The sequence below is a fragment of the Salmo trutta genome, unplaced genomic scaffold (assembly GCF_901001165.1).
Source record: "Salmo trutta unplaced genomic scaffold, fSalTru1.1, whole genome shotgun sequence".
In the NCBI taxonomy this organism is placed as follows: Eukaryota; Metazoa; Chordata; class Actinopteri; order Salmoniformes; family Salmonidae; genus Salmo; species Salmo trutta.
This window is the reverse complement of record NW_021822738.1, coordinates 7,161-28,478: the sequence shown is the minus strand read 5'-3', so window position 1 is coordinate 28,478 and position 21,318 is coordinate 7,161. Positions and strand designations below refer to the sequence as shown.

The 21,318-nt window shown below is 46.3% G+C and overlaps 1 protein-coding gene across 1 annotated transcript; it reads right to left on the bottom strand.

Moving 5' to 3' along the window:
* Positions 1-679: 679 nt before the first annotated feature.
* LOC115184107 (speckle-type POZ protein A-like) lies at positions 680-8,315 on the bottom strand. The gene is made up of 4 exons (XM_029745098.1): positions 8,031-8,315; positions 7,515-7,636; positions 7,159-7,310; positions 680-854 (listed from the first exon to the last, which is right to left on the bottom strand). The coding sequence occupies exons 1-4, from the start codon at positions 8,106-8,108 to the stop codon at positions 685-687; spliced, it is 522 nt and encodes a 173-aa protein (XP_029600958.1). The 5' UTR covers positions 8,109-8,315; the 3' UTR covers positions 680-684.
* Positions 8,316-21,318: the final 13,003 nt, after the last annotated feature.

Sequence of the window (21,318 nt, the reverse complement as noted above, 5' to 3'; positions counted from 1 at the left end):
GGCAAAACATTTGCCATCTAGCTAGTCAACCAACAACCGCAACAATGTATTTGAGAGACAAGTTCTCATTGTGCAACTTCATTTAGGTTTTCAATAAACATTGGGGACAAAATATTGTTTACATGTTATCAACAATATAAGCCAACCCCGTCTGTTTTGCCCCGTAGTTGCGCACAAGTCGATGCTAAACAACCAACCCGTCTATAGAGATACATCTAACTGCCAACATTATAGGGCATTGGGCCCCACGAACAAGAACAGCTTCAACGTGCCTTAGCATAGATTCTACAAGTGTCTGGAACTCTATTGGAGGGATGCAATATTATTCTTCTCCATAATTTGGTGTTTTGTTGATGGTGGTGGAAAACACTGTCTCAGGCACCGTTCCAGAATCTCCTATAAAGTGTTCAATTGGGTTGAGATCTGGTGACTGACACACACCCTTTAACCCCCTATGCTCCTTTGAGACCCTCTTTCAAAGTCACTGACATCTATTATTCTAGCCAAGGTAGCCAAAATAATGGACAACTGGGCATTTTTATACATGACCCTAAGCATGATGGGATGTTGATGGGATGTTGATGGGATGTTGATTGCTTAATTAACTCAGAAACCACATCTGTGTGGAAGCACCTGCTTTCAATATACTTTGTATCCCTCATTTACTTGAATTCCTTTATTTTGTCAGTTACCTGTATCTCTATGTTGTGTGAACTTGTGCCCTACCTCACAGAAGAGAGTGAGCTTGTCGTCAGGCAGCAGCCCATTGGCCTCGTCCAGCAGGAAGTCTCTCCTGATGAATTTCTTAAAGCCCCAGTCCTTCCCCTGGACAAACCGGTATGCCCTCTGGCTCTCTGTAAAAGGGAACAACACAGACAGTTAGTGCACTGTGTCTGTCATGACCATGAGAAAGGAGAAAGTGAGAGTGAGCACAGCCAGACAGGAGGTTGAATGAAGGAAGTGTCACCTGCAGGGGACTTTTAACACCTCATAAGAAAACGATGCCACACTCCCTCATCTCTGGCACACACACGATAAGCAGGGATCAAAGCATCCCATTATAAAGTGCTTATGGACTGCCAAGGATGTCTGCCTGAGAAGAGGCAGGGAGGGTTCTGTGCACTACAAACACACAAGAGAAATGCCTTCATGCGGTCCTTCACCAGGAATACGTACATACACTGGCTGCATCCAGAATGGCACCCTTATCCCTATATAGTGTACTACAAAAGTAGTGCACTACATAGGGAATAGGGTGTTATTTGGGACACACCCACTGAGGACATACTCAACGTACATAACACAATAACAAGAGTCAGAGACGCTGCTGTACCATAGTGGTTCTGATGGCCCAGTTGGTAAGACCGATGCTAACAACGCCAAGGTCATGGGTTCAAGTCCCTCAGGGATCACATACTACAAATATAAATGCACTCACTTTACTGTAAATGGCTTTGGACCAAAGAGTCTGCCAAGTCAGATCACAATGAATTCCCTGCCCAGACATTTTACTCCTCCAAGACCTTCTCAAAGATCTCCAATGAAACTTCACAAAAAGATCCCTGGGCATGTATAGAATGGCAGGCCCCTCCTGCCATATAGGATGATCTCTGGGGTCTAGAGAACCACACACACAGGGCCGACGGCCCATCTGCCGTTCGTCTGCCGCTCTTTCGTTGTGGTGTGTTTTAGGGACCACCCACTGATGGACGTCTGGCTGCAGACATTTTCACCCGATTCTACATGAAGAATCGGTTAGCAAATTACAGCCAGAACTCTGTGCAGGGGTGCTGAGTACCATCGGCCAGCAAACGCTACTGGTGTCCAAGCCTTAAGAGATCTCCTGCCATATCCAAGTGGGAGACATTCAGATGGGGGTAACAGCTCTGCTGAAAGCTCTATGTGAAATTCACCAGCAGCGGAATGATGCAGTGGTGGGTGCTGTAGTCAACCAGGCAGGCAGGGGCTGCGTTCCAAATGGCACCCAATTCCCTTTATAGTGCACTACATTGACCAGAGCCCTATGGGCTATATGGAATATGTTGTCATTTGGGATGCATGCAGGCAGTGGTGGAGCGCATATCCCTCTAATCCCTCCTCTAGAGACGGGCTACAAACAGGCCCTGACAGCCACCCTCTCAGACTGACAGAAATCCAAACACTCCAAAGGCTCTTTTCTCTCCTCTTTTTTTCCCTACTTTATTCATCGTCACTCTCCTCTTTTCCTCTCTGCATAATAGGAACTGATGTCAGAAGACTTTCATTTAAAGGCTTTGCGTCAGTCTCTCTCTCATCTTAAACCTGTGTTGTTGAAAGCCACGTCAAACTTTTATGGACTTGACATGCCAAGTAGTGTATAGTTGGATACACACAAACACACAGAGCAAAAGCACTGCATCTTTGTCTTATCCTCATCTGCCTGTTTGTCTCAAATCTTTCAGTCTGCCTTTTCTCCATTTCCTTTCTTCTCCGTCCTTTCCGATACGTGAGAGACTCAGGCATGGTCCCCTGGCCAGCAGCTCCTCTCCCTGTGTGGTGGTGGGATTGTTCTGTGTGTTATCAGGGTACATGGAAGAAGACCAGCAGCTCCTCTCCCTGTGTGGTGGAGGGATTGTTCTGTGTGTTATCAGGGTACATGGAAGAAGACCAGCAGCTCCTCTCCCTGTGTGGTGGAGGGATTGTTCTGTATGTTATCAGGGTACATGGAAGAAGACCAGCAGCTCCTCTCCCTGTGTGGTGGAGGGATTGTTCTGTGTGTTATCAGGGTACATGGAAGAAGACCAGCAGCTCCTCTCCCTGTGTGGTGGAGGGATTGTTCTGTGTGTTATCAGGGTATGTGGAAGAAGACCAGCAGCTCCTCTCCCTGTGTGGTGGAGGGATTGTTCTGTGTGTTATCAGGGTATATGGAAGAAGACCAGCAGCACCTCTCCCTGTGTGGTGGAGGGATTGTTCTGTGTGTTATCAGGGTATATGGAAGAAGACCAGCAGCCTGTGACAACTTCCTACAGGGCTGGGTCTCAGCCTTAGTGAGGTGTGAGGACGGTGGGAGGAGGGAGGGACGGAACGGGAGCACAGAGAACAGGTGAGATGAGTCCAAAGGCAAGAAGAGGGAAAGAGGTGAGATTTCACCTCTACTGCTCAGTCCCTGCTCACTCTCCACACTAAGGTACATGTCTGTGTGCACGTGTGCGTGCGCCTGTGCGTTTGTGTGTGTGAGTGTATGCGTGTGTGTATTAAGCTGAGCTCAGCTGACCCTGCTGCCTCCACTGGGTCTCCTGAGCAGGACCAGAACCTCACACTGCCATGGGATCAACCTCAGGTCAGACTGCATGTGGTCACGGTCGGGTCACAGCAGGCTGGGTCACAGCAGGCTGGGCCACCGAGTCAGGAGGGGATGAACACACCAGGAATAACAAATAGGAGAGGAGGAGGAGGAGTGAGAAGACCAGCGATGAAAGCCTGTCACTCAAACAGTGGATAGAAGACTGTCACTCAAACAGTGCAGGCACAGAGGTGGCATGTGAGGTGAGATATGTAGATAGATGGAGTGAGACAGAGATAAGGGAAAAAAATAGGAAGGCGAGAGAGACAGGGACAGAGTTTCAGAGAGGAGAAGGGAAAGATAGCGTCAGAGCGAGCCAGAGAGAGGAGAGCCAGGGTGTTTTAGAGAGCATAGCATACATATTCAGGCTGTGGCTCAGGGGCCTGGTTGGCACACACAGTGAGAAGGTCACCCAGAAGACTGGCTGGCAAACATCACACACTCCGGGCCAACAGAGGAGCACTACTCAATAGTGTGGGTCACACTAAGAGTGTGTGTGTGCGGGCATGACAGAGAAAGTGTAATGTACAGTATGTACATCAGTTCAAAACACAACTCTAATCCCTCCATCCCTCGGTGATCATCTGTTCTCTGGAAGGAGGTTTAGAGAATCCCAAAAAGGAGCCTGGAGCGTTTCCCCATTACACAAACACAATCAAACATTCACACACCTAGACCATCACACACAGACACACACTCCAACCCCATCCTCCCAACTACTACTGCCTACATCCCACTTCTTCCCTCCACTTCAACTGCTGCCCTTTAGTCTAAATCCCATTCATTAAATACAGTACACAACACATACAATCCCATGTCTAACAGCATGATAGACAACGCTTCAGTATGTGTAATGGAGTACCTGCATTTGCATCAACCCCCACACACCTACATAGGCTGACATAACCTGGAAGGCAGGCACACAAGCTCGCTCACACACACACACACACACACACACACACACACACACAACGAGCACACACACACACACACACACACACACACAAATGAACACACACACACACCATTTCCGAAGAAAATCTAACCTCTTTTGAATGAGCTCTATAATGAGCTCTATAAGCAAGTGTCAGCACAAACATGTGTAACGACGTTCCTTCTAGCCGTGTCGATATGTGATTATGTAAAGACTGTCCAATGACTCTTCCCACAACACAACCACACTGAATGCCTGACCGCCCCCATCAGTTACCGCGGGCAACCAGCTCTGACAACCACAGACAAGCATTCAGACAGAGGTTTCAATCAGCCAGGAGACCATGTGGAACTAAAGACACTAACCACAACACCACAAACACTGTACTGGCAAATGAGATGGTTCTTTTAAAATATACAGTGTATGAAGACCTGTGTACACACAGCAAATGAACCTGAACTTGAGCCTGTGACTAAACACACTGGAGACATAACCTCTCCTTAGCACTTAGTACCTAAACAGCACTACAAAGCCCACTGTCTGAGAGGAACCCTCAGCTCTGGGCCATTTAAATAAACCCTAGCCACCACCACCATATAGCAGGAGACTTCCTCTCTGTGTTCTCAGAGCTGTCAGTGCAGCAGTGTGTCTGCCAGCAGGCTGCTTTATCTGGCACAGGAGAGGAGGGAGGGTGGGGGTGCCAAGAGACACGTTGCAAACCGTTCATCCACAATCCCACAGGAGAGCCAGCTAGCTAGAGACTAAGCCAGGGAGAGAAATTATGTGGCGGAGAAGAGAGGATGTTCGGGGGAGAGAGAGGTGGGGGGGCTGCCAGTGGAGCCCAAATCTATCTCCATTAGCAGGCAGTAACACCATCGGAGACCAACAGAGGAGACCAACATACATTACTGATTGAGGCCCTCTATTCAGGTGGGGGTGGCTGAACAGTATGAGGTTAAAGGTTAGATCCACTTGAAACAGTTCATGTTTAAGGCAGCAAATGATATATGCAGCACCTTTACATTACTCACAATAATCTTTAACCATATTTCTAACCACCTACATATCTGTTTATTTAGCTATGTATCACAGCAATCTGTACTTGGTCTTAATATCCATTTCAGTGGAGTGTGTGGCCCTGTGAGACTGTGTGGAGAGCCCCGGCAGTGACATGCCACATAAACAGTCCTCACACTCTGAGCCACAGCCTTCTTAATTAAGGCACTTTGTTTTTATTTGGCCTGGGTTCTCTTCAGGAGGCATGGATTTAATTGGATTCTAAATGATCCAGAACAGATAGAGCTATCTTTACTGCCATATTCTCAGACGGAGTGCTCGCTGAAGCCCCTTGTCACGAATACGGCGGTTGCGGGTAATTTTCTCCAGTGACAAGGCGAGCAGAGAGCTGAGGGCAAGATGGGGAGGGGGTCTACCAAAGAACACAATTTACAGCAAACCCCCCAGAGACACAAAGAGGAGAACAAAAGACCTTTTCTCAACATTCTCCATCTTTAATCTCTTTCAGTGGTCATGTGGAGAGGCAGATTCAGGTGAGCTGACCGAGTGAAGGAATGAAACGGCTCTAGGTGGTGTTTGCTCGTTTGTGTATTTGTTGTGTGTGTGTGTGTGTGTGTGTGTGTGTTTGCTACCCACTCTGCAGGCTACTGCTGTCCCCCTTAGAGTGGTGCAGCGAAATGGGCACAGCCAACTATGCATTAACTGTACCTTAAAAGCCTCAAGTTAGCTTGATGCACAATTACAGTACGCGGCCCAGGGTGTGTTTCATAACAGTAGTGTTTGTGAACGTGTTGTTGTTGGAGTGAAAAAGCACTGCCACAATGAAGATGGAGTGTGTAGAACGGAGAGAATGAAAGTGTGTGAGGGAGGGAGGGGTTGAGTTCATGCGGTAGACGTTTCTCAGCAGGAAAACCATTTCAATTTCTACACGACCTGCACTGCGGGGGGTTGTAAACAGTCTTGCTGCATACACCTCTGATACAAACATTCCTCCTCTGCCCCTCTCCTCACCTCCTCCCATACTTCCTGTGCTCGACGGGGTGCCGGAGGAGAGACAACCAACCAGGTAGAGAGCCTGATAACCAGGAAGCGGTCACATCTGGCCCAGTCTAATTCAATGCCACACAAGTTTGCTTTTCCTCCCCATAACATAACCCAATTAAAAAGAATAGGCATTGGAAGAAACACGTTTCCTTTCCAATTCATCAGCCAGAGAAGAGGCAGAAGACAAAAATTGCTCCATGCTACTTTGAATTAAATATGCAGGGAGGACGAATCCCACCTGCAGTGATTACACCCACCCATACGGCTATCAACACCTCGGCCCGCACACTGAATTGGACACACTTTGGCTCCCTCACCCCCTCCTATGCACACACTCACTTAGTAAACCTCAGAGACACCGGTAATACATCTCTGAAACTTCCTAACCTTGTTGCTATTGGTCAACATCTCTTCCATTTTCTACTGCCAAGCTACAGGTTTGAGTAGTAGTAGTTCTGTATCACATTACCTCTCACACACCAGCATAATATCAAGCCAGGTACACAATGGGATTACAATGGCAGAGCACCACTGACCCTATAGAGAGGATGGGTTGTTGGGGATAGATATTTCCCAAGCAAAAAAATGATTGACATTCAAGAAAACATCTAAAAATACTTCTACTAAGATTGACCATATGACTGGACAGATACTGACACCTGAACTGACTATTTTAAATGTCCGTAATGTCTACTTGTTAATGTTATTTAAATGCATGTACATTTTAAAGTATTTTTGTCTGTAATGCCATTTTCGTCATGTGTCGGACCCAGGAAGACTAGCTGTCGTCATGGCATTAGCTAACGGGGATCCAAATCAACTCAAATCAAGTGTGACTTACCCATAGCCTTAGTCTCCTCTCCCTTGGCATTGAGGATGGAGAACTTGAACTTGGCACGCACCTCGCTCTTGGGACAGCTGACCAGGAGCAGGTAGAGGGACAGGTAGTCTTTACTCTCCTCGTCCAGGCCTTTAGGGTTTACACGCAAACACCTGGACACAGAGGGAGGGATCAGCATCAGTCATACAGAGACAAGGTCAGTCAACTACGCTCAGTAACTGTCCAACAGAATAGAGACCAAACCCTGTCCAACAGACTTAGGAGTCTAAATCAGATCAATCATGGACAAGCTATTGGTCCTGTAGTCCCTTATGGCTTATCCATAGCACCCACTTCTTGGCCCCGCCTCCACTCACCATTTAAGCTTGTCATTGGCTCCCGAAGAGAAGGTGGAGCTCTTGATGACCTCGCCCATCTCCTCGCGACAGAAGCTGAAGTTGTTGATGGTCCACATGTAAGAGAACTTCACCACTTTGATCTAACAGAGGTAGGGACACACACACACGGCAGGAATCAGACATGATGACTTTAATTTATTTATCTATTCCATACAGGTAGCTAAGTGGCTGGTTGGTCAGCCTGGACTTCAAAACCACACATCAAACCTGCCTTTCATCTCAATAAACACTGACAACAAACAGGAGAGAAGAAAGGATATTAAAAAACTGCAACAAAAAATGATTTTGCAAGGACAGAGAGATGAAAAATATATAAAAATAAAACAAATAAAAAATACATGCCTCTTCTTTAAACAGGCTGTTATCAAAAACACCAGCACTGGCAGTCCTGACTGACTGACAGACAGGTGTAAGTACTGTACATAGAAAAACAGGTACATGTACACACACACACACACCAATCCCCACACGTACCTGAGTGTAACACCAGCTCTCAGCCACAGGGCCGCTGGACATGTCCGCGGGGGGAGGGGGACTCGGGACTCTTGACATCGCCAGCGTTAAGGCAGGGGGGGGCCTGAGTGGAGCCTGAGCACCAGCCAGGAGGGGGGCAGAGTGGAGGGGTGGCTGAGCCCAACAAAACACCACTGAATGGGCTAAGTATTCAACCAGACCACCATACACAGCACCAGGGTCCAGCCAAGGATAACGTCTGGGGAATGTCCAGGGAACCCACAGCAACACCCTACAACCAGAGAGAGCAGCATTATCATAGGTGTTATAGTCAGTGAGTGTGTGTTAAAAGGCTAATTGTAATTGAGCGGTATTGCTCAGTAAGTAGGACAAAACAGCTCTGAATTCATTTGTTTTCAAAGGGCCTGCGCATTCAAAGCAGAGAGGCTGTGCACGCTGCTCGCTCGGCTTCAGTGAGAAAAGCCCTCGTTTATCTGTCGTGGTTCTGCCTTTCTTTTGCTTTGAGCGGAGCGGAGTGCCAGCCGATCTGTGGCTGAGAGTGAAGAGCAAGGCTTAAGACTATCATCCCACGCCTGCCTGCCAATCTCCACTCACTCAAGTAGCCTACACAAGGTCATATAGAACTTTCAAAGAGCACATCGACTTGGAAAAGTCATAGCCTATTCCAAAATGTGCAAACTTCTATCAATATGTGTTTGCACAAGTTATTCACTCTGTTTTTCAAGGTACATGTGTGAATACGGCCACAATAGAAAAACAGCATTGACTTCAGTTGAACCATAGATTTACAATCTATGAGAGAGAACTGTGACTTTAACCAATTACTTCTCTTCAATATCACCTTTACAGAACCACAGATGACCCCTGGGAATAGAACAAGAATATGTTCTTAATTGACTTGTCTGGTTAAATAAAAACAAATGATCATATTTTGTTCTCCTTTCCTCTCTCTCTCTCTCTCTCTCCCCTGGCTCCTTTCCCCCCCTCTCCTTTCTCTATTTTCTCACTCATCCTGCACATGTCAAATTGAAGCTATCACAGGGTCTCAGGGCAAAGTCTCATCTCTTCTCTCTTTCTCGCTCTTTTCTCAGTCAACCTGCAAGTCCCCCTGTCTCGTAGCCAGACAATCCCTTCGCTTTGCTTCTTAATTAGTGGCTGATTGAAAGGGAAGTTCAGGACCTAGAGAACTTCCTAGAATCTGTGTGTGTGAGAGTGAGAGGGAAGGAAAGGGCAATGCGGGGGGGGGGTCCACCTCCTCTGCCTGACAGAGTGGAGACGGGTGAGACGACACACAGACAGGACTTAATGAATGTTTAGAGAGAACTTTCTGTTGGATGTGATCTTCTGTTTCTTATTTTGTTCTATTTGCATCTGATGAAAAACACTGGTGGCATTTTCACTCAGTAAAACAATACAATATTAATCAAAAGACGGAGAACAAGGCAGCACTGATTTGCAATTTAAATTACCTGAGACTTCCTAACAATGAATTGAGTTCTGTGTGAACTAGTGTGTGTTCATGGGTGTAACAAATATGCAGCTTAAGTGCACAAATGCATGCAGACATGCAAACTGCTGTGTGGCGGAATGTGTGCAATAAATGTGTGCCCCCGTATGTTTCCTTAAGCTGTGTGTTTTCTCATGTCTCTGTATAGGCTACTGTCTCCCAACGTGTGTGCTGCCAACAGCCATCACGAGGGAACCACTAAGAAAACATGACAATACTGGCATCATCGCTAACAACTTCACAGCTTTTCTAAATGATGACACTTAACCAGAATAAAGCTGGGGATTGATTTGTCTTTTCAGGACAATCATCAGGAGCAGAGAAGCAGAAAAATGACAGTAACAACTCAGAGATAGTGGGGGGTGGGGTGTGTGGTAGTGTGTGTGTGGTAATCCTTGTACTCCCGCACTTCAAAATCTTAAGATGGTTCATTCATCATGGTGATTCAGCTGGTGACAGTCAGCCCCAATGGACAGAAGGACTAACAGGTGAGAACACACACGGCAGGGGAAATAAATATCATCCCAGCACTACGTCAGAGAGCGTTAAGAGGGTTGTGTGGATTGTGTGCTCCCCTGAAAACAATCACTAAACAAAGTATGAGTTAAGGATGGCAGCGGTGTGTAACAGACAGTGTGTGGTGAGTGTTTCTCGGGTTGTGTACATGTGTACATGTGTGATTGCCTACCGCCCACATCTCATTTCCCTATCCCATCCTAGTCTGCTGCTGTGGGGACCGACGGGATGAGGGAGAAAGGAGACCTGGAGCACATTTATATTAATTACATAGACAGGCCTCTCTCACTGTGCGAGTCCAGATCTCCCTCCCACCGCAGCCTTCACCTCCCTCCCACCCACCGCAGCCTTCACCTCCCTCCCTCCCACCCACCGCAGCCTTCACCTCCCTCCCACCCACCGCAGCCTTCACCTCCCTCCCACCCACCGCAGCCTTCACCTCCCTCCCACCCACCGCAGCCTTCACCTCCCTCCCTCCCACCGCAGCCTTCACCTCCCTCCCACCGCAGCCTTCACCTCCCTCACTCCCACCCACCGCAGCCTTCACCTCCCACCCACGGCAGTCTTCACCTCCCACCCACGGCAGCCTTCACCTCCCTCCCACCGCAGCCTTCACCTCCCTCCCACCGCAGCCTTCACCTCCCTCCCACCGCAGCCTTCACCTCCCTCCCACCGCAGCCTTCACCTCCCACCCACCGCAGCCTTCACCTCCCACCCACCGCAGCCTTCACCTCCCTCCCACCACAGCCTTCACCTCCCTCCCACCACAGCCTTCACCTCCCTCCCACCACAGCCTTCACCTCCCTCCCACCACAGCCTTCACCTCCCTCCCACCACAGCCTTCACCTCCCTCCCACCACAGCCTTCACCTCCCTCCACCACAGCCTTCACCTCCCTCCCACCACAGCCTTCACCTCACCACTAAGGGGTGCGTGCATTACTCAAACATTGACATACGAACAAACAGTTCCTAGGAAACCAAGGGTCTGAATGATGTCATGTCCTCTCCATCCCTCCCATTAGAAACAGAAGATAGGGGTGCAGAGGAGGATGTTAAAAAATATATATACATTATTATTTAACCAGGCAGGCCAGTTGAGAACAAGTTCTCATTTACAACTGCGACCTGGCCAAGATAAAGAAAAGCAATGCGACACAAACACCGTTACACATGAAATAAACAAACAGTCAATGATACAATAGAAAAATCTATATGCATTGTGTGCAAATGAGGTAAGATAAGGGAGGTAAGGCAATAAATAGGACATAGTTGTGAAATAATTACAATATAGCAATTAAACACTGGAGTGATAGATGTGCAGAAGATGTGTGTGCAAGTAGAGATACTGGGGTGCAAATAAGCAAAATAAATAACAGTATGGGGATGAGGTAGTTGGATGGGCTATTTACAGATTGGCTATGTACAGGTGCAGTGATTTGTGAGCTGCTTTGACAGCTGGTGCTTAAAGTTAGTGAGGGAGATATGAGTCTCCAGCTTCAGTGATTTTTGCAATTTGTTCCAGTCATTGGCTGCAGAGAACTGGAAGGAAAGGCAACCAAATGAGGAATTGGCTTTGGGGATGACCAGTGAAATATACCTGCTGGAGCGTGTGGTATGGGTGGGTGCTGCCATGGTGACCAGTGAGCTGAGATAAGGCATGGCTTTACCTAGCAAATACTTATAGATGACCTGGAGCCAGTGGGTTTGGCAACGAATATGAAGCGAGGGCCAGCCAATGAGAGCATACAGGTCGCAGTGGATGGTAGTATATGGGGCTTTGGTGACGAAACGGATGGCACTGTGACAGACTACATCCAATTTGCTGAGTAGAGTGTTGGAGGCTATTTTGTAAATTACATCGCCGAAGTCAAGGATCGGTAGGATAGCCAGTTTTACGAGGGTAAGCTCGGCAGCATGAGTGAAATAGGAATCCGATTCTAGATTTAATTTTGGATTGGAGATGCTTAATATGAGTCTGGAAGGAGAGTTTACAGTCTAACCAGACACCTAGGTATTTGTAGTTGTCCACATATTCTAAGTCAGAGCCGACAAGAGTAGTGATGCTGGACGGGTGGGCAGGTGTGGGCAGCGATCGGTTGAAAAGCATGCATTTAGTTTTACTTGCATTTAAGATTAGTTTGAGGCCGCGGAAGGAGAGTTGTATGGCATTGAAGCATGTCTGGAGGTTAGTTAACACATTGTCCAAAGAGGGGCCATAAGTACCGTGTTGTCTGCGTAGAGGTGGATCAGAGAATCACCAGCAGCAAGAGCAACATCATGGATGTATACAGAGAAAAGAGTCGGCCCGAGGATTGAACCCTGCTGTGGCACCCCCAGAGACTGCCAGAGGTGCGGACAACAGGCCCTCCGATTTGACACAATGAACTCCGTCTGAGAAGTAGTTGGTGAACCAGGCGAGGCAGTCATTTGAGAAACCAAAGCTGTGGAGTCTGCCGATAAGAATACGGTGATTGACAGAGTCGAAAGCCTTGGACAGGTCAATGAATACAGCTGCACAGTATTGTCTGTTATCGATGGCGGTTATGATATCGTTTAGGACCTTGAGCGTGGCTGAGGTGCACCCATGACCAGCTCTGAAACCAGATTGCATAGCAGAGAAGGTACGGTGGAATTCTAAATGATCGGTGATCTGTTTGTTAATAACTTGGCTTTCGAAGACCTTGGAAAGGCAGGGTAAAATAGATATAGGTCTGTAGCAGTTTGGGTCTAGAGTGTCACCCCCTTTGAAGAGGCTAACCGCGGCAGCTTTCCAATATTTGGGTATCTCAGGCGATACATCAGAGGTTGAGCAGGCTAGTAATAGGGGTTGAGCAGGCTAGTAATAGGGTCCAGATTGTCTAGCCCGGCTGAATTGTAGGGGTCCAGATTTTGCAGCTCTTTCAGAACATCAGCTATCTGGATTTGGGTGAAGGAGAAATGGGGGAGGCTTAGGCAAGTTGCTGTGGGGGATGCAGGGCTGTTGACCGGGGTAGGGGTAGCCAGGTGGAAAGCATGGCCAGCCGTAGAAAAATGCTTATCGAAATTCTCAATTATCGTGGATTTATCGGTGGTGACAGTGTTTCCTAGCCTCAGTGCAGTGGGCAGCTGGGAGGATCTGCTCTTATTCTTCATGGACTTTACAGTGTCCCAGAACATTTTTGAACCAAGGGCTATATCTGTTCCTGGTTCTACATTTTTTGAATGGGGCATGCTTATTTAAGACAGTGAGGAAAGCACTTTTAAAGAATAACCAGGCATCCTCAACTGACGGAATGAGGTCAATATCCTTCCAGGATACCCGGGCCAGGTCGATTAGAAAGGCTTGCTCGCTGAAGTGTTTTAGGGAGCGTTTGACAGTGATGAGGGGTGGTCATTTGACCGCAGACCCATTAGGGCCCCAGGCAATGAGGAAGTGATCACTGAGATCCTGGTTGAAGACAGCAGAGGTGTATTTGGAGGGCAGGTTGATTAAGATGATATCTATGAGGGTGCTCGTGTTTACGGATTTGGTGTTGTACCTGGTAGGTTCATTGATAATTTCTGTGAGATTGAGGGCATCAAGCTTAGATTGTCGGATGGCCGGGGTGTTAAGCATGTCCCAGTTTAGGTCACCTAACAGCATGAGCTCTGAAGATAGATGGGGGGGCAATCAATTCACATATGGTGTCCAGGGCACAGCTGGGGACAGAAGGTGGTCTATAGCAAGCAGCAACAACGAGAGACTTGTTTCTGGAAAGGTGGATTTTTAAAATGTAGAAGCTCAAATTGTTTGGGCACAGACCTGGATAGCATGACAGAACTCTGCAAGGCTATCTCCGCCCCCTTTGGCAGTTCTATCTTGTCGGAAAATGTTACAGTTAGGGATGGAAATTTCAGGGTTTTTGGTGGTCTTTCTAAGCCAGGATTCAGGCACAGCTAGGACATCTGGGTTGGCAGAGTGTGCTAAAGCTGTGAATAAAACAAACTTAGGAAGGAGGCTTCTAATGTTAACATGCATGAAACCAAGGCTTTTATGGTTACAGAAGTCAACAAATGAGAGCGCATGGGGAATGGGAGTGGAGCAAGGCACTGCAGGGCCTGGGTTAACCTCTACATCACCAGAGGAACAGAGGAGGAGTAGGATAAGGGTACGGCTAAAGGGTATAAGAACTGGTCGTCTAGTACGTTCGGAACAGAGAGTAAAAGGAGCAGGTTTCTGGGCGCGGAAGAATAGATTCAAGGCATAATGTACAGACAAAGGTATGGTAGGATGTGAATACAGTGGAGGTAAACCTATGCAATGAGTGACGATGAGAGAGATATTGTCTCTGGAAACAATTTAAACCAGGTGAGGTCACCGCATGTGTGGGAGGTGGAACTAAATGGTTAGCTAAAGCGTGTTGAGCAGGGCTAGAGGGTCTACAGTGAAATAAGGCGATAATCACTCACCAAAACAGCAATGGACAAGGCATATTGACATTAGGGAGAGGCATGCGTAACCGAGTGATCATAGGGGTCCAGTGAGTAGCTCGGCGGGCTGGAGACACGGCAATTCAGACAGCTAGCGGGCCGGGGCTAGCAAGCTAGCAGAAAGGGGACGTCGCGAAGGAAGAAGTCTGTTGAAGCCAGTCGTGATGGATGGGCGGGGCTCCGTGTCAGCAGTAAAAGGGGTCCAGGCCAATTGGCAAAATAGGTATTGTAGCCCAAGGAGTGGCTGATGGACCTCTTCAGCTAGCCGGGAGATGGGCCAAGTAAAGGCTAGTTCCAGACTAATTGGTTCTTGCTTCGGGACAGAGACATAAGCCAGGAGTGGCCACTCGGATAGCAGCTAGCTAGCTGCTATTATCCAGGTGAAAAGGTTCAGAGCTTGCGGTAGGAAACCAAATAAGTCTGATTTGCTCTGGTTTGAGTCACGCTGTGCAGACTGGCAAGAGTTGTCTGGGCTAAAGGTTAGCTGATGACTACTAGCTAGTTAGCTGGCTAGCTTCTGTTGGGGGTTCCGGTTCAAAATAAATAAAATAGCAGATCCATACCACATTGGGTGAGGCGGATTGCAGGAGAGTATGTTGAAGTTAAGAATTTTTTTTTTTTTTTTTTAAATATATGCAAAGAAAAAAGACATACGCGAGACACGACAAGACGAGGACAAAGACGTCTGACTGCTACGCCATCTTGGAACTGGGGAGAGCCTGGGTCAATATGAATATTTCTCAGTCATCTCAGGTGAGTTCAGGTAGCCTAACGGTCGAGGCATCCCATCTTGTCGAGGCATCCCATGTACCTCGTGGTTCTCTTTCTCACTAGAACGTTCCAGTGGGGGTTTAGTCTACTCATGTGGCAGACCAGCCATGATTCCAATCTATCAGCATTCAGAACAACACTCCATTCTCTCTCTCCTAGAGTTAATATACAGCTAGACAGTAGCTTGGAGGGAGCTTGCAGATTCAACAGTCCACTTCTTAATAAACACAAGTTATTATATACTCTAGTTAAAGAAACATAAATAAAAAGGAACAACATGAACAAAGCCCTGGGAAAATATTGAGCATTTGTAGATTGACATAATCCTACACTAGTGCAAGTGTGGTCAATTTGTGTAGCTCAGGAGTGGGCAACATACGGCCCAAAATCTGTCCCCGGGTGGTTTGAGTAAAAAAAAATAAAAAAATACATGGGGGTCAAAGTTAAAAAACAATCCAGGCCACTTGAAATTCTAAAACTAGACAATGTATGGAGAAATGATAATGGACCTCTACATTTTCAAATAACTGTCCTTTCTCTGGTCCACAAACTGCTTTAGACAAACAAATCAGTCCAGAAAAAACTGCTGAATTTTGAAATCCCGGGGTGGCCCTCAAGCCGAAGTTATTGCCCACCCCTGGACTAGTGAGTGTCTAAATACATCCATATAGAATAGTTAAAATATAGCCTGAACAACATGTCAACATATGGCAGGGACTTAAAGACGCCGGGCCTGCTGTGAAATAGGAGGTCCTGCTGGATGACAAGAGAAGAGGATGGAATCCCTTCTGGAATTCATTACAGCTGGCTACTGCTCCACTCAGAAGAAAAAAATATTCATTCTGAAAAAAAAGAAGCAGACGCATAACGGCTCTCCATTTAAATTCCCTTTCACTTGCAACATGAAAGAAAAACATCAAATACACAGCACCACCCACCAGCCTCTCCCTCCGGGCCCGCTTCCTGCTGAGAGAAGACACGCTAGCTAGCGCCGAGCAGCCACACACCGCCACCACCTGGCCAAGGGGAGGATGTGCAGCCAGAGGAAGTGGGAGGGGGGTGAAGTTTATCCACATATCAAAATACGTAGATTCTCGTTACCTTATTTTAACATCACCCCCCTCCTCCCCCACCCCTTCCTTTCCTCCAGCTCTGGCAAGACATCTGACAGAGGGTTAATGAAGTCTGCTAATTAGAAGGTCAGGTTGAATTAAAAGCGGCTAGGTTGGTAGAGCGATGAAAGGGAGCGTATTTCAGCAGTGTGTCCAAACCAGACTAGATTGATCAGCTGAAGGCTCTGACCCCCATTTGAAAAACACACACGGTACTGACTGAAGGTTCCCCACCAATTAGACAGACAGACCAGTCATAACTGATCACAGAAACACTCTGCTATTAGAGTATGTATAATTTTCCCTGCAGGCTAGCCGGCTGCTGTGTGGTGAGAAGTTGAAGTGTGATCTTAGCTCTGATATAATCTAGGAGTGTCACTGAGTCAGGGATAAAAACTGCTCCAACATCAGTGGGGGTCAACGGAACAGGTGACATACAGGGAAGAGGAAAGGGATAACTTGATTACCAGATAGAGGAATCAAAAGGTAAGAGTAACAGGCTAAGGTAAGAGAGATTGGAGAGAAGATAATGTAGTGTGATGGCTACAGTAAATAAAGACAGGAAGAGATACTGGCCTTAAGGAAAAGAGAATACAACACATATGGAGTGCAGTTCCAGGTAGGATTGACAGTCGGAAGAGTAACATACAGCACCTGTATGACAGACATGTACAGCTCTGACAAAAACACGTGGTGGTTGTGGTGCATATAAGCTGAGCTGTGTCTGTCCAGCCAGCTCAGCACAGAGCTGCCCTGATCCCCCAGACACACAAAGACCAGAGGCAAGGAGTGTCAGAGCAGAGCCGGGGCTGCAGAGCCGGGGCTGCAGAGCTGCAGGCAGGAGAAATGGATTAAGAGCCACTCAGACAAAAGCCCTACGAGAACCGTGTAGACAGCCCTACTGATACTATATCATTATCTGGCTCCATATCACTGACTCCCTACCCAGAGATCTCCACCTTTCTCTCCCTCAGTATACCTCCAACTCAACCCCCTTTATCTGGCTTTCTATAGCCCCCAGATGGCTGCCATGGCATTAAACCTAGATTTCACTCCCCCCTTCTTTGGCTCCATCACATCTTATATCCCAACCCTCTCCCCTCCCTGCTTCCCCTCAAAGCTGGCCAGCTGCCGTGTGACCTAGTCCCCTCTCATTAAGTCACAGATCTGAAGCCTCGCTGTCTGTCTAATTAAGTCACAGGTCTGAGGCCTCGCTATCTGTACTCTCATTAAGTCACAGGTCTGAATCCTTGCTCACAGTTCCAGTAGGATCAATTAGAGCTACACTCACAACAGAACACCTAACTGTGTGCAATTGTAAGGGCAGACAAACACAGCTGTAAGCTCACATACAATCACATAGGCTCAGTCAAACACCACATGTAAGAATAACTTTTTCCAAAATGACAGGATTTCCTGACAAAGACAAATAGTGTTGAGCTTTACGAGTCCTTAACACACCAACCTTCTCCTGATTAAAGATGACAGCGGCCATAGAAGCACTCTGAACAGACATGACTGTAGAGCGTAGCTATATATCCATCTCCTGCACATCAAGTTGCCAGGAGGGAGCTAATAGTAATGCTGCTTTAACCTTTGCCGTGCCGCAGTCTGCTGTTTTCCCCCTCCCCCTATTTATTTATCTACCCTAAAGAAATACTTGGAGTTAGAGTTCTTCTAACCTATGAAGCAAAGCTGGGAGGAAGAGGGAGAGAGAGAGAGAGGCTGGTGTGATACCTTACTCGTTGTAATTATGCGATTTATAATTAAAATGCAAATGAAGTGAGAGGGAGTCTCTCTTCGCCTTGTTTAAATGTTTTAAATTCTCCATTGTTCCATTAGTCTCCAACGGAGGAGCATGAAAGGCTGCTGATTGGTTACTGCCGTGTTATGGCACATTTTAGATGGATGGTGCAACTTGCTATTGGTGGTTATGGAAACAACTCTGGTGATCCATTTCCTTTCCCTCACAGTGACCTTCTTGGTATCTGGTACTCCACTGTTAGACTGGCCAAGAGAGAAATATGGTGCAAAATGTGAAAAAATTAACTGCCAATTTTTTTTTTTTAAATATCAAGATAAACAGAAAACCTCGCACATGTATTCACTCACGCAGATAACACACAAAAAAAGTCACCGATTAGATAAATGGGATGAGCCCAATTAAAAAGTAAGACTTAACATGGACCATAAGGCTCATACCATCAGGAAGAATCCCCACAGACGTTCTACTGTATTCTCTCATTGACCTGTGCACTTCCCTCAACAAAGTCTCTACAACCCACACTCCTATCTTCTGGAGGCCCGTGTTCATATCTGTGAAAGCAATCATTACACCTAGCAGTGGACATGAGCTGTAAACATAGATGTAACTATCTGTAAATGTGAAGAGACGATTGACTTCCATAATAAGCTCCAAGCAATCAGTAAGGTAAGAAGAGAGCTTTCAGACAGACAGTGGGGATCCCCAAGACTCCCCCTTCGAACCTTTCTTTTTTGCTTCGGATAACGAAAAAAAGTGTCTCAATGTGGACCCAAATCTCCTTTGAACTTCAAACTGCAACCTGATAAACAACCCAGAGAAATACTCTGAAGTGCTCTATAATTCGGGTGTTATAATTCAAAGGAGAGCATGAGAGAAAAAGCTAACAAAAAGAGAATTAGATAATGTTTTTGAAGTAGACGTCCTTCAGTTTGACTTTGCCAGGTAACACGCTTTCGCGCCCATTTTCCACATCAAGTGGATTTCAAAACACTGTTTGGTAATTAGCAGTCCTTGGTCATAAAGGGACCAAAAACTAAGCCTGTCTTAAGCTCCATTTCTCCATACCCTCCAGTTGTCTCTTCTGATTCCTCTCTCACAAATCATGTTGCCTGGAAACAATGTGCTTAAATGTTTTATTTTTAACATATGCCTGGCAGCTTTGGTCAGCATTCGGCCTATTTTCTGTTCTCTAAATACAACATTGTTGTGACCATCCTTCCTGCCCCTGACAACTTGACTGGTCTACACTGACAGATATGAGAGCTAAGACAGACTTATTAAATTTAGATCTATATTAGATTTATGGTCTAATATAGAAGGCTACATTACATAAAATGTCTACTATAAATGCCGTTTACTGACAGAGGCCTAACACAAGGTCTTATCTCGCGCCACAATCCTCAGTTCTGTCATGACTACACATGACAATCACAATGGGTCAGATCAGCTTGGCAATGGGTGAAGGGGGAGACTTTTTACACCTCACACCCGGTAGTAAATCAAGCAAGAGAGAAATCTCTGGGTCTCTAGTATTGGGATCGGAATGTCCGTCTACAAAAGACTTTTGCCAGCCAAAAACTCTAACATCCAAAAAGTGAACATTGGAACAAATATTTCTAACATGCGAATGTGGGAAATGGTCAAAGTGTAGATGTGGAAAACGAATTTATATTTTATGATGTCATTAAAAATGTTATAACGAAAACATTGATGTAAACTTGACAAAGTTGCAATCTGATGTGAACACAAAATGAAGAATGATTAAACTATTTTTGTTAAGACAGGGATGTGGTTTTAGTTTTCTAGCGAGATCATAGTTTTGATGAATCTTTGCACCAGTAAGTAGCCACGCCCCGAGATACATTATCCTGACATGATCTAACGCCCCTTTTTACCAGAGTATATAAAGGAGGAGTTAAGAATTAACATACCAGACCAGAAAAGCATGGAACGTTAGCTACATGTGGGAAATGGTTGAAATATTGAACCAACACGAGGTGAAGAAATAAACTCACCTTCCGTGGTCCACACGTTGAAATGGTTAGAAACTCAAACTCAACGAGGTGAGGAAAATGAACTTACCAGACCAGGACACCGCCAGTCTGAAGCTGCGCATGTAAAGTGAGTTTGGAACTTTGACTATGAGAAAATCCCCTCAGATAATCACTAGTACAGCTAAGAAGCTAACAGCCCATTGGAGACCGGACAACTAAGAAGGACATTGTGACCTCTGGTGGACAATCAGATCGTGTACAAGTTGCCAACAGGAACGGCTAACAAAAACCCCTTTCAAGAAGGTTTGGTTTCAACAGAGAAGGATGACGAACAACGGCATTCAGACATATAAATAGACTAATTTCTTATTCCCAACGTGTGGTGGTTTGTGTGCAAAGTAAAAGGTTACTGTGAGCGTAGTTTCCAAATGTATGATAAGTGTCTCTTTCCCTCTCCCCTCAAACGTTAAGTTGCAACAAGCTGTCATATTGTCAGCCCACTAGGGACTGTTGCTAACCTTACTTTGTTACCTGCCAACTTAAAGGTTTTTACTTTTTAATTACCGTTTTATATTTGAATTGTTTTCCCCCCCTCGCTCAACTTTTTTCATTCAACTTTTTCACCCCGGATGCTTTATCTGGACGTGGTTCGTCAAGACCACCAGCCGAAGCTAAGTAGTAACATTAACATCATGCCTTCTAATTGCAGTCGCTGTACTCATACAGGAGAACGATCACCTTACGGCGAGGATAGCTGTGCTGCAAGCCCAGCTTCAGACGCAATCGTTAGGCAAGGGTAATTTAAGTGTAGGAAAGGATGAAACAGCATCTGTGCCACCAATAAGTACAGATAGTGGTATAAATCCCCTCGCACTGTCCCTGCAGCCGGACAATTTTCTCACGGCTTTTGGAAGGAAATGCTGTAGGAACGCTCAACCGTGTGCTTGGCCCTCCTATGTTGAACATAATAAATGGCTCCCTATCCACCAGATGTGTACCAAACTCACTAAAAGTGGCCATAATAAAGCATTTCTTGAAAAAGCCAAACCTTGACCCAGAAAATACTTTTAAAAACTATTGGCCTTATCAAATCTCCCATTCCTCTCAAAAAAATTGAAAAAGCTGTTGCGCAGCAACTCGCTGCCTTCCTGAAGACAAACAATGTATATGAAA